Genomic DNA, 12,290 nt, shown 5'->3' on the forward strand with positions numbered 1-12,290 from the left:
ATAGAACAGGCTATGAATCATTGACTCTATATGTTTTGTGGATATGCTTTTGTACAAGTGTCTGAACATCCATATTGGAACACTGGATATATTTCGCCCGCCGCTGGTTTGTTGGTCGGTAACTTTGAAACCTAATCCAGGGGGTCGATTACCTACAACTTGCTATATCCAGGGAAATTCTATGTGTAGTCTTACAGCGGTGATTTATTTACTGTTAGCAGATAACCGCATTCATCCTATGAAACTTTCGAAAGCTTTGGAACATTCCGTTTGTGTACTGTAGGTATATGGGGATTGAGCGGCTGGTGGCGTTGACGGCTTCACATCACGATGGCAACGCGCATCGTGGACAGCCACCAGGGACCTTGATAGAAAGACAACAAAGAGGCAGTCACTCATATCACCATGAATATTTTGCCAGAACTCGAGATCTAAAGAGATAATCGAGCGACGAGGCCTATAGGAATGCATCGCTGCAGGCTCTCTTTTGGTCCGCCAGCTGGCAGATAAATGTACATGGCCGCACAACGCTCGTTGGTAACTTCGGCACAGCTTCACATGTGACTGAAGTTGAGTGCTTGTACGTATATCAGACGAAAACAAGGCTGAAGTCAAAGTTTGAAGTCAAGGACGTGGCTTCGGCGCTTTTGTCTGTTTTGCAGGATATCCCTTCTTCTCTTGTTTACTTTGTTTATCTTGTTTACTTTTATTCTCTCTCTCTCTTCTTTCTTTTATTCTTCATCACATACGCTTCGCTTCGCTATCATACAATTGCTAAGCTTGACCGCGTTCTACGCTCTATCATTCGCCAGAACACGCTATCTGATTTTTGAATTTGAATTCACTTGCTACGGTTAGCTAGAACATACTCGCTGCGGCTAACCAGAGCCATCACTTACAATTCAACTAGAATCATACCATACCACATCAACAGCCAGCTTCTAACCCAAATGGCTTACCATTTCAACGACCCTGCTGCGAATCCAGGTGGACTCAACCCGGAGTACGCAAATCAAACACCTGCTAGCCCTTCTCAAGGCCGCAGGGTGACACTCGACGACCTGGCCGCTCCATTCTCCCCAGAGGAGATCAACTCCTTCCGCACAGGGCTTGACGAGACTGTGTGGGCGTTTATCAACTCGTTAGGTCCACAACCAGCTGAAATGACCACAGAAGAATACATTAACTGGGCATTTCAGCAGGTTGTGGAACCTCTTCCAGGCATGAGAATGACCATCGGAATGATGGCCACTTCCCTATCTCCCGATATGATAGATAGGATGAACGCCTTTAATGTCGAGTATGCGCCACGAAACATGCAGCTTATCTCTGGAGAGCCTTCTGAGCCTGCGTCCCTATCTCCTGATATGATGGATGGGTTGAACGCCTTCAACGTCGACTATGCGCAACAAAACATGCTTTCTGAGCCTGCTTCCCTATCTCCCGATATGATGGATGGGATGAACGCCTTTAACGTCGACTATGCGCAACAAAACATGCCGTTTATCTCTGGACAGCCTCCCCAGCCTGCTTCCCTATCTCCTAATATGATAGATGGAATGAACGGCTTCAATGTCGACTATGAGCAACAAAACATGCAATTCATCTCTGGACAGCCTTTCCAGCCTGCCCAGCCTTTTCAGCCTACCCAGCGATCTCAGCAGATGAACGCACCCCAATGGTACCTAAGGGGCACGCAACGAACCTTGGTAGACTGCTACGGCACCCAGTTTGAGTCTTACAAGTGCTCTGACGGTCAGTGGCGTGTACTGCTAGGAGAGGACTTGGAAGGTGCTAGGAGACGAACCTCAAACCTCCAAGCTCCTGTCCGGGCTCCTATTCCCCGACCTGCACCCCTTCAGACTCCAGTTTCCAATAAACAGTCTGGTAATGCATCTGAGCAAACAGCGCATTTTCAATGAAGACGGATTGAATCAAGGGGGATTGCTTCGGTGGATGGAAGGGTGGATGGATGGATGGATATTGAGTTTGATTGTACAGTACGAATTGGATGTTGTTTGGATGGATTGTACGATTTGGATATTGCTTGGATGGGTTGTATGAATTGTATATTGCTTGGATGGATTGTACGAATACTGGGTATTGATTTGGTTACCTACCTACAAATTTGGAAGGTTTGCTTTGGTAAATGTACCTTTTGGTGCATAAAGCGTGGTTACTGCAGTTGGAAAAAAGCGGTTGGTTTTCTTTAGATAGGGTATAAAAAAAAGATTCGTGAAAGCGCATGTTGAAGAATTCCTCTCCTTTCAATCATTGTGATGCTTGCGCCGATTTGGAGCTGTAAAGTCGGTTGATTTAGAAGACATGGACACATTTCTACTTATTTTATTTCATGATAATATATTATTTCATACATCTGCTTGAGTATCTCTTTTTTCGCTTCTTTTCTTCTTTTCTCATGTTCTTTGCCTCTTCATTATAGTTAGATGAGATGTTAAAGCTCGGTGTCAATGCACCTCGGTCGTTGTTGTCAGCGAAGATCAGCGGCTGCATAGCCTCATTAGCCTCAGAATCCAACTACATGTACAGGTAGCTATTATACCTAGAGGAGCGGTCCTTATATGTCTTCTTCAGCCGAGATCTTCTTCTGAGTAGGTATTCACGAAAAGATTCAACGCTACTGTTGCCGGTATCTATTCTTTCTTAAAGCTACCAATGGTGAAACTGAAGCTGAGGGGGTTTTGCCAATTCACCTACCAAGCAACGGCTTGAGAACCTTCACTTTCTCGAAATCTCCACGTTTTATCCAAAATGGGGAAAAGTTGATGTTATCCAGCATCCCAACTATAGCAGCAGTACCTCATGCCGTGGCGACATCTTCCAGAATAGTTACATTGAGGCGAATTCTGCTTCTCATTTACCCACTGCAAAAAGCCGATTGGCAATTCTTTCCTGTGGTCGCAAATCTTTTTCTTTATCCATGAATTGCAAGAAAAATCGAAATAGCAGGGTCTAGCAGCCCTCGGGTCTCAGTTGGTGATACAACTTCTCTACATTCTCTCTTGGTAGTGAGCCAAGCATTCTCCTTTATTTTTTCCAAATGTGTGGACTTGCGCCATCAAGCCAATGTGCAATGCAGGATCGGGGTTCCTGAAATTTTGCACGAAAATCTTTTCTAGCCGCCTCCATTCTCGATCTTCTGCCGTAAGATCTTCATACCACGTCAGGGTCTTTCTAGTAGTAGTAGCAGTAGCCTTGCCTACAGACAAATAGAAAGAACACGGACTACGCTAACCATTGGCAACGCCTATGTGCACATGTTTACACCTTTGTGTGTACACAAATGACAGATTCCCCGTCTTTCCTCATCGCTTGTAATATCTCCTTTGCGTTGACGACCTCATTGAATTTAGGTGGCACTCAATTGTCATTTTTCATTCTCATCGTTTATCGTATAGGTACGTGCAATCCTAGGCACTATACTAGTCTCATTAATCTTAGCTGGCGAGCCATGAATGGGTGGAGGCGCAGGCTGCGAGGAAGCTTTTCGCCAAGAACCAGCTCTATCTGCCAAGGCTGGATGTAGCCGCATGTACTTTTGCGCTCCATGCAAGTACCTAAGGTATCATCTTAATCTTTTGCCACTTATCAGTCTATTCGGAGCTCAAGTTCCACAGACAGATTTATTAATTTTTTCTTTTCCTCTCCTTCGGACTCTTATTCACAGCCATGATGTACCTGGACACGTGCGACATCAAAAGACAGGGCACGTGTTGCCTCAATATTTGCCCCTCACAGGAGAGGACGAGCTACTGCAAGTGCGGAGAATCCAGGATCCAAGCTTGGGCTGTGGACGGCGTCGACGCGGAGTTGAGGGGTCTTGGTGAGTGGTTCATGATTCAAGGCTGCTTACGAGGTGGACGGCGCGAGACAGGCTCTGCTGTTGATTTCTTTTCTGTTCCATGGGCAATGGCACCCCCGCTTACACATACCGCTTCTTACACCGTAGCTATTTTCCCATTATTACCTGCAGTATACGGTACATGAGTAGTATTGACAGTATTGGCAGCATTGGCGGCTCCGTTGTTCAAAGTCCATCCTAGGCGCTAGCCCCTACAAGTACTTGTACACTACTCGTAGAATTCATGGGAGCAGAGAAGAGGCTCTGTCGAGCAGAGAAGAGGCTCTGTCGAGCAGAGCCGCCCATATGCTGGCCGCTGCTGAGAACGGCAATGCAGACTTTTAGAGCACATGCTCTCAAACTAGCATCTGCTAGCTCTGAGAGGCTGCTAGGCTTGGCACACCAGCATTACCCTTTTTCTCTCCCTGCCTCGTTTTTGTCCCTTCTCAAATGCGGGGAAGACGGAAGAGGAGTGGAGAGCCCTAAAGCTGAGGGAGGGGAGACCGTTGGGTGATGAGGCAGCGTAGAGCTATCGCTAGCCGCCCGGGCTTGTTAGGATAGCATGGATGCTTATCTGGACCACGAGAGCTTGAAGCTTGTCGGGACCCGGAAGAGGCCTACAGTGGGACTAGGGCCATCGCTTGGGCTGTTGTGATGCTCACGACTTTGGGTGGCGGGCGTGGCTGCGTCTAGCTTGGCATAAGGCACGGCTATAAGCTGAGCTGAGTTTATGTTGTCATAGTACTACGTGTATACTGTATGTTCAGCAGACTGCTCATTGTGGTGTTTCTTTTTCTACATTGTAAAAGATATGTATTACTCCTCTAAGTCTCACTGTTTGACGAAAGCGGCCTATTGCTATACGACGGTCTGACAAACTCTGGATGCACTTGGGATAGGAGAACGCTTTGTTTTCTACCTACAGGTAAAGATTGGTATGATCTCGCTACAGAAGCAAGTAGCTGGTATAAAAGAAAGCAGTCGCTATAGATATAAGTAGCCGCTATAGAAGAAAGCAGTTACCGATATGTCTGGTGTAGGTGGCCTTGTTGACTCATCCCAGCAGCCTGCGGAATGAATCAATGAGTTCATGGCAACTCGAGCAGTCTCGGTAAATTTGGAGCACCGATAAGACTCATGTTAGGTGCCGTTGCAGCCGACCACGAGTGTTTGCGTGCCGAAGAGATGCCAATGGCGCCGAGGACGCCGAGACGCTGGCTACATGTAGGCTGTGCGGTGATGGTCTGAGCGTTGAGCGGCGCAGACTCGGCCACCTTCGCGTTCAAGAAGGCTGTTTCCTCCTCGGTAATCGGAGCAGCGATCCTGGTAATGGAGACAAAGACGCCAGGAAAGGGCTCGACGAGTTGCTGGTCGGCCCAAGCTTGTTGATTCACCCCAATAGGCGGTGGACCTAACGAGTTAACCATAAGTTGGGCAATCTCGGCAGGTCCTACCAAGCTGTTTGCAAAAAAGAAATAGGGACCGCATAATGAATATACACACATTTAAGGATAATATAAGCACTACTATCGTCGATATTAAGCCTATGAGATGTGCGTGTGGCGAATTTCTGTGTGCTGATAGTTTCTCCGGTCCCTTTTTTTTTTTTTTTTTTTTTTGGTGCAAGCTGCTGCCTGCGTTCCAGGAGCTTATCTCCTCTTCGGCGAGAGGAGCAGCTGATTGCCCAGTAAGGCGATCGAGTTGATGTGCCATTGGATTGGTGGTAGAAAATGTGTGCTGGCTAATGGTAGCAAATACGTACCGAAATGGCTCCAGAAAGGAAGATGCGAGGGATTGCGTTATTGAGTCTAGTGCTGTCGAGGGTAGGGCTTTTAGCTGGGACGAAGGATTGGCTTCGCTTTTTTTGGCTGTTGAGTCTAGGAAGAGCTGTTCAATCTTCTCTGATAGTCTCTTTGAAGGGAAAGATGTACTGGACTGGTATTCAGAGCGGCGAGTTCTGATGAAAGATGATGTGTAGCCTGAACAAGCATAGCAAATATGTTCTAGCGTAGCAAAGCGTGTGTGTCAAAGAAGAGAATAAAAAGCTAATGAATGATAGATCGTGTATTGTGGTTAATGCAGCAAATGCAAATCAGGGCAGACTCTACTGAGAGCACCCACTTGACACTCTATACCAGGCCTGCTGACTTTTCTTCAGGCAGCAGAGTACAAACCCAGGACCTGGCCACTCCTCTAACTCAAGAGGAAGTACTCTTGAGCCATCTGGCCAGGCTCTCGAGTGATGATCCGCATATTGTAAGGCGCAAACTCAACATCCAAGGCATTCACTCTATCGCTTCCCGAGAATGCGATGTAGTCATCATACCAACAGTGAGTCTGATATCCGGAAGAGGTTCGACAACCTGCTGCAATGCCCAGTTCATGTGCTCTGGGGTCACCGGGGTAGGCCGCGGACCCAATGAGTTGATGAACATGCGAAAAGTCTCGTCAAGTCCCGCACGGAAAGAGTTGATCTCTTCTTCCGAGAATGGAGCGGCGGGATCCTCGACGGTCGCCCTGCGGCTTTGGGAAGGGCCAGCAGGGGAATGGAGTGTATACTACAGGTTGAATCCAGCCGGATTTGCAGACATGTTGCTGACTCGATGAACCATTTGAGCAAGGAGATGACCAATAGTAAAAAGTGTATTCTTACGAGTGATTAAGAGGGTCTTCTCGTCAATAGGAACAAGTGTGTTCTGGCTAGTCGTAGCAAATGTGTTTTGATTCAGTCGTCGGCGTGTTCTGAATAATTGTGTTCTGAATGAAAGAGCGAAGCGTAGCAAATGTCTTTTGGGGAAGCGTAGCAAATGTGTTCCGGTCAATGGTAGTGCTGCCTTGAGAAGACCCAGCATGCCGCTGATAAAATGCAAGAATGTTTTCATTAATCAGGAACGAGTTAGGGGATCGAAGACGATCAGCTCTACTGACGAATGTGAAACTCCAATACGCGTTCACTCTTGTGGAGATAGCTCGCCAGGCTATCAGTTAGCTGAGTCTATTTTATCTGAAGCATACATAGCCGTGTGCGCTTTATAGTTGTCTTCTAAAGTAAAATGGAAGCTTATCTCCTTCATCTCCTCCTAGATATTCTAGATGTCTATAAAGGGTTGCAGCGAGCTGCTGATAACATTGCGAGATAGCCTCGAGTAAACTCGGCAAGCTGCTCACCAAATGCGTTCATGTTGTCTTAAGTAAGCCCAGCAGACCGACGATCAGCTGGGTTCATGCTGTCTAGAGTAGGTAGCCTCGACGGGCTGCTGTTGCAAATAGGAGATTGATCGTGTTGACTCTATGTAGTTAATTCATCAAAGCATCAAGTTTGTATAGTACATAAGGTCCATTTACATAGTGAAACTCTAATCAGCAAACACTCCAATGCCATTTCCCCCAACAGCTGCGTGTTCAATAAGGTTATTCTCACTCCGCAAATTTTACATTGATTGAGTTTGTTTTATCTGGGGAAAGCGGAGCAGTCAGCTCCTCGGTTATCACCATGTTGTCCTGATAAGGCCCGGCAGGCTGTTGAGTGGCTGAGCTCATGTCATCTTGAGGCCCGCGGGATCCGTGGAGCTGGTACCTATTAGGAATACGATACGATGCGATACGTGTACTTGTACCGCCAAGAAGCAATCTCATCGTAAGCAGAAACGAGTGCCGAGAGAAGCCAATCTGCAGCGGTACCTAGCTGGGCGTCCTGCAGGGGGACTCATAGCATTCCGGGCGGGTTTGGTGAAATTTCATCATTTCAAGTGCATGTGCATGTGCATGTGCATGTGCTTGCGCTTGCAGCAACGCGGTGAGCGCAAAGTTCCGTTGACCTGTACGACGTATGGAACTTTCCAGCGGCCATGAGTAGCCTGTACGCGTAGGACCGTGGTCGAGTCGTGGGAGCTGCAAGCTGGTGACTCACGCTTACTGGGCAATTATGCAAGCACAGCACCAATTCGGATCTCGGGGTTGCCTCCGTGCAGAGTTGCAGTGCAGTGTAATTGATGTTATTTACAAAGGGAAAAGATGCTGACGAGAGAGAGGCAAACTGACAAATCGCGTTCTTGATGGAGCGTTTGTTGCCATCGGGGCTGGGGCTATGCGGGCTCGAGCTCGAGTCGATGCCTCGCTCCGCTTACGAGTGCTGCAGTACAGTTCCAATCCGTTGTTGATGCGGTGACGACAATGCAAGAGGTGGTGGTGCTGCATGTCACTATTGATGCAGCAGCAGGTATCTTGACTCGGGCATTGACTTGCCATCGACCCTGTGCCTGTCCTTCACGGAAAGGAAGGTGAGCAGAAGGGGAAGTGATTTATTGCCGGATACGGACGGCCAGAATCAGGCCAGGTCAGATCAGACCAAGAAAATGCTACTGTAGGCGACCTAGTAGTACTCAGTCGCCAGTCCCGTGATGTCAAATTGGCTACGAACTTAAGGTAGGTCGACTACCCAATGCGCCGATCACCAAACAGATTGGGGTGGTGCCATGCTGTGCCGTCATACAAGGCACGAAATAACACGGAGAATCCCGGCCTATTTCATTACCGCCCGTCCGAAACAACCACTGCTGTGTGTAATTGCAACAATTCGCATAAAGACAAGATAAAAAAGAAATCAGATCAAATAAGACGTGCTAGCGCCCGATGAAAATTCAACAGCCGGGTCACACGATGTCCAGCCCTGCTGGCCCCACTGCCGATTGCCTGTCGATGGTTCGTGATGGCGGCGTCGACGCACCTTAGCACCAACTTACGAGGGCAGCCCCAGGACGGGCAGCTGGAGCTGATCTGATGGCGGGATACATTCACTGTAGACGCAATCGACGGCGCATTACAGGTCGCGCACTATCACCGCCTCCCCCTCTTTTGCCTGCTGCCGCTTGCGTTCTCCTCACAGCTCCAGCGGGGCAAACAAAACATTTTCGCCCTTGTGCCCTGTGGCTCTCCCCCTCCCCTCCCCGGCAAGCGTTTAGCTTGGGGGGCGAAAAATACCTTTTTTTTTTCCCTGATAGCGGAGGTCGATGCCTGACTGCACTGGCCTTGTCCCGGGCCTGGCCTGATTGAAACCTCTCGTGATTAATCTCTTGCATGCCCGGACCCCGACAGGCCTCCAGCTGCAAACCCCCGTTTGTCTTGCCTGATCGCCCGGCCATTGGTGCTGTCGCGGAGCCTGCATCTGCTATCCGTCCGTGGCTTGGCCTGTCCTATTCAGAGCAAACCCTGGCTCTCGGCTGTGGCTCGTGTGCCCAATCCTGTGTAATGCAGCAGGCCATCATCATGTCGTCGCAGCCGCCGTCGCTGGCAGCAGCAGCGATGCCTGTCGTCGCCACAGCGTCTACCTCAGCCTCTGCTTCTGCCTCTGCCTCTTCTACTTCACCGCAGATTCCATCGCCGTCTTCTCCTCCTCATTCTTCGTCCTCCAGCGATACCGTCACCTGCGCGCCCTCTGCGTCTTCGCCCTCGCCTGGCACCGCCTCGGCACACGACAGTCACCACCGCGCAAAGGGCCTAGAGCGGCTAGTTCTCAACGGTAAGCCATTCATGTCTACACAGGCACGCGCACACTCAAAAAAGTTTTGCATGCCTCACCGAGCGAGAATCTGCCCAATTCCCCAGAGACAAAAACGACAGCAGTCCAAGACAAGACATTGCCCGTTACAGCGTCCCTCACTGCTCAGCGTCCCGCATTCCAAGTCCCGAGACCCTGTTCCTCGTCCTGATCCTGCGTCATCTCACTTCATCTCCCCTTACACGCTGCCGTTTAGCTTTAGCGTTTTTTCAGCCACCATTTGTGGCCAACAGCTTGTATCGACGACTAGCTCCATGTGTCGCTGCTATACACGCATCCAAGCTCCTCGCCTTCCGAGACACGCATCAGCTGGTACTTGACGGTACTTTGATTCACTCTTGGCATGGCGAGGCTCCTCCTCTTAGAACTGGGTACGAGCCAGTACATGTCAAGACAACTCTTGGCTTCGCCTCCAACCTTATCCAATCACCCTTCCAACTATGTTCCTAATCCTATTGCTCTTCCTATTCCTATTCCTTTCCCTCTATCCTCTCTTAAATCATCTCTCTTCAACCTTCATCTTCTTCAATTGATTCTTTCTACTTTACTCATCTCATCGCTGTATGTCTTGTCATCTTTGCTTCTTTACCCCCCAGCATCCCTTACTGCCATTGCTTCCTCCTCCACTACTGAGCAGCTGGTAGTCTCCTGCTCTCCTTCTTCATCTTGCCTGATTTGATTCTATAGCCAGTCTCGAGCTGAGGCAGCTATTCAAGCCACTCCTCTGGCGATGCATCTACTCGTATATTAGTAGAAGCTTGCGTATACAACGAGAGCATCGACATTGGTGTGTTTTTTACTGTCGCGTGCTGCCCCGTCTTGCCTCATCTCATCTCACATCATTCCATAGTCCCTATCGCTTCATTCATACTCTTCACTTGCTACGCCTTCAACTTACTTCTCATGCCTCCATCACAAGCTTCCACTAGTCGCTCCTTATCCATGTCACTTACACCGCCCCCGTCTCACCCTTTTGCTACCACTCCCCTTTCGCTTGGATAAATTAGCCTTGGCCGCATCGTCGATAAAACATAAATCAACAAGGTGCTGACGTCTTCTTTGCCCGATCTCTTAGGCGCTATAGATCTTACTGCCGATTCAAATCTCGGCCACCGCCTACCACCATCTTTATTAGCTGAAGAGCAGCACTCCTCCTCTTCACTGCCAGCTTTTTCTGTCCCAGAAGCGTTTTCCTCCACGGCAGATCCTGACACTGCCATGATCTTCTCAGACTTCTACAAAGGGCGGCGGTCACCTTTATCTCGGCTTCGTGGGCAGAGTCCCCACTCCTCGGCAAATTCACCACCTTGGCTTGTTCCTGAATACATAGACCTGTTTAGCAAAGACAAGTACAGGCAAAAGGATACCATTAAGAAATATCTGGCTGCCAAGGTGAAGAACAACTGGAACTTTGAATGGTCACCGCCCCGCAAAACCAAAACCAAAGTCACCGAGAAACCCAGTGACACAGACGAGGAAAAGAAACCCTCTGCCAAAGAATCCGAACCGGAAGCAATCAGGGTTGATTCTGCCAAAGACATCCGAGATGACGCTTCTGATGATGCTGATGCCGATGCCGGCGCCGGCGCCGACGCAGACGCCCACGTTGACAGCAGTGCATTGAGCGACAATGCTTCAGATCACGACGACCCGGACGCAGATAACAACGACGACGACACCGACTCCATCTACAGCATCGTCTCCGAAGATGCCGCCGTAAACTACCGTCCCCGTATGGACTGGTATTCTGACCTTTCTGAGGACGAGGCTGCCATTACTTCGGTCATTGAGGGACCCGATAGTGCAGCCAGGACTTCGGCCTTGGAGAAGAAAGCACAGCGCCGGAGGGCTGCTCGAGATGAAATGGCTTGGAACGAGGGTCTGGCGTGCTTCCAGGCACGGCGGGATGCTTGGACCGGTGCAAAGATGGCTCGAGTCCGCAGCAAACCTGTTATTTCGCCGCCAGTATCTCCTCGCTCTCGCCGCTTCTTCTTCCGCCGCTCCATATCTGGCTCGCCGCCTTCCTTAGCTTTGATCAAGTCTAATTCTCTCGCCGATAGCCGCTCAGGCACAGCATCTGACGCGTCCTCGCTCGTCAAAGATGACAAGGATCTCAGCAAGCAAGGTTCTAAAGATAATGAACAAATTTCCGACCGCCAACTACCTATCGAAACACTACTTCCTATTCCTCACCCGATTCTTCCGCCTACCAACGGTTTCAGAGCGTCCATTACACCGGCGATCTATCTAAGTCTCTACGACAAGGTCATTCTTAATAGTCTGCAACCATCGTGTCCCATCAACTTGTCCGACATGATTCGCTCTTGCGTTATGGGGTGGAAACGTGATGGGGAGTGGCCTCCCAAACCATCGGCTCCCGAACCTGCAGTTGGTGCGGGACGGCGTAAGAAGGCCAAGATGGCATCGGGGACTGCGGCAAGTTCCATTGGCGTTACCGCTCGCAGATTGAGTCTTGGCCTGATAGGACGTGACAAGGATGAGAATGGTTTAGGCATTCGCAAGAGTCTTCAGAAGGCTCTTGGTTTGGGAACATCATCAGCAAATCCACAGCATTGATTGACATGTTTGGAAGGGCAATTTTTGCCTGCGTCAACATCCGAAGTTCAATGAAAAGGCGGTCTCCGTAGGTTATACGAGGACCCAAGCGCAGGAAATCATACATCATGGGAGGCAGCGGCGTCTTGAGAAACTGGAAATTGCCATTTGGCATCATGAGTCTTGGGTGCTTTTTTGTTTACGGTGTACAGACATTGCTTCGTGCGATGGTCTCTCCCATATACCCCATTCAGCGTTTTTACTTGGCGAGGAAATGGCACTGGATGGCTATCGCAGACTTTTTCTTTCTCTTCT

At 49.3% G+C, this 12,290-nt stretch overlaps 4 protein-coding genes across 4 annotated transcripts; 3 read left to right on the forward strand and 1 right to left on the reverse strand.

Moving 5' to 3' along the window:
* Positions 1–950: 950 nt before the first annotated feature.
* On the forward strand, positions 951–1,922 carry TGAM01_v210042 (hypothetical protein; the record flags this gene model as incomplete). Its single annotated transcript, XM_018808790.1, has 1 exon — positions 951–1,922. One exon carries the CDS (start codon positions 951–953, stop codon positions 1,920–1,922), a length of 972 nt encoding a protein of 323 aa, XP_018657999.1.
* A 3,028-nt stretch (positions 1,923–4,950) lies between these two features.
* On the reverse strand, positions 4,951–6,474 carry TGAM01_v210043 (hypothetical protein; the record flags this gene model as incomplete). The annotated part of the gene is made up of 4 exons (XM_024550703.1): positions 4,951–5,320; positions 5,625–5,841; positions 6,189–6,420; positions 6,472–6,474. The coding sequence occupies 4 exons, from the start codon at positions 6,472–6,474 to the stop codon at positions 4,951–4,953; spliced, it is 822 nt and encodes a 273-aa protein (XP_024404551.1).
* A 2,464-nt stretch (positions 6,475–8,938) lies between these two features.
* TGAM01_v210044 (hypothetical protein) lies at positions 8,939–9,869 on the forward strand (the record flags this gene model as incomplete). Its single annotated transcript, XM_018808788.2, has 2 exons — positions 8,939–9,380; positions 9,670–9,869. 2 exons carry the CDS (start codon positions 8,939–8,941, stop codon positions 9,867–9,869), a joined length of 642 nt encoding a protein of 213 aa, XP_018657997.2.
* Positions 9,870–10,637: 768 nt separating this feature from the next.
* Positions 10,638–11,996, forward strand: TGAM01_v210045 (hypothetical protein; the record flags this gene model as incomplete). The annotated part of the gene is made up of 1 exon (XM_018808787.1): positions 10,638–11,996. One exon carries the CDS (start codon positions 10,638–10,640, stop codon positions 11,994–11,996), a length of 1,359 nt encoding a protein of 452 aa, XP_018657996.1.
* Between the last annotated feature and the right edge of the window lie 294 nt (positions 11,997–12,290).

This window comes from Trichoderma gamsii, assembly GCF_001481775.2.
Source record: "Trichoderma gamsii strain T6085 chromosome Unknown Scaffold_55.2, whole genome shotgun sequence".
NCBI lineage: Eukaryota > Fungi > Ascomycota > Sordariomycetes > Hypocreales > Hypocreaceae > Trichoderma > Trichoderma gamsii.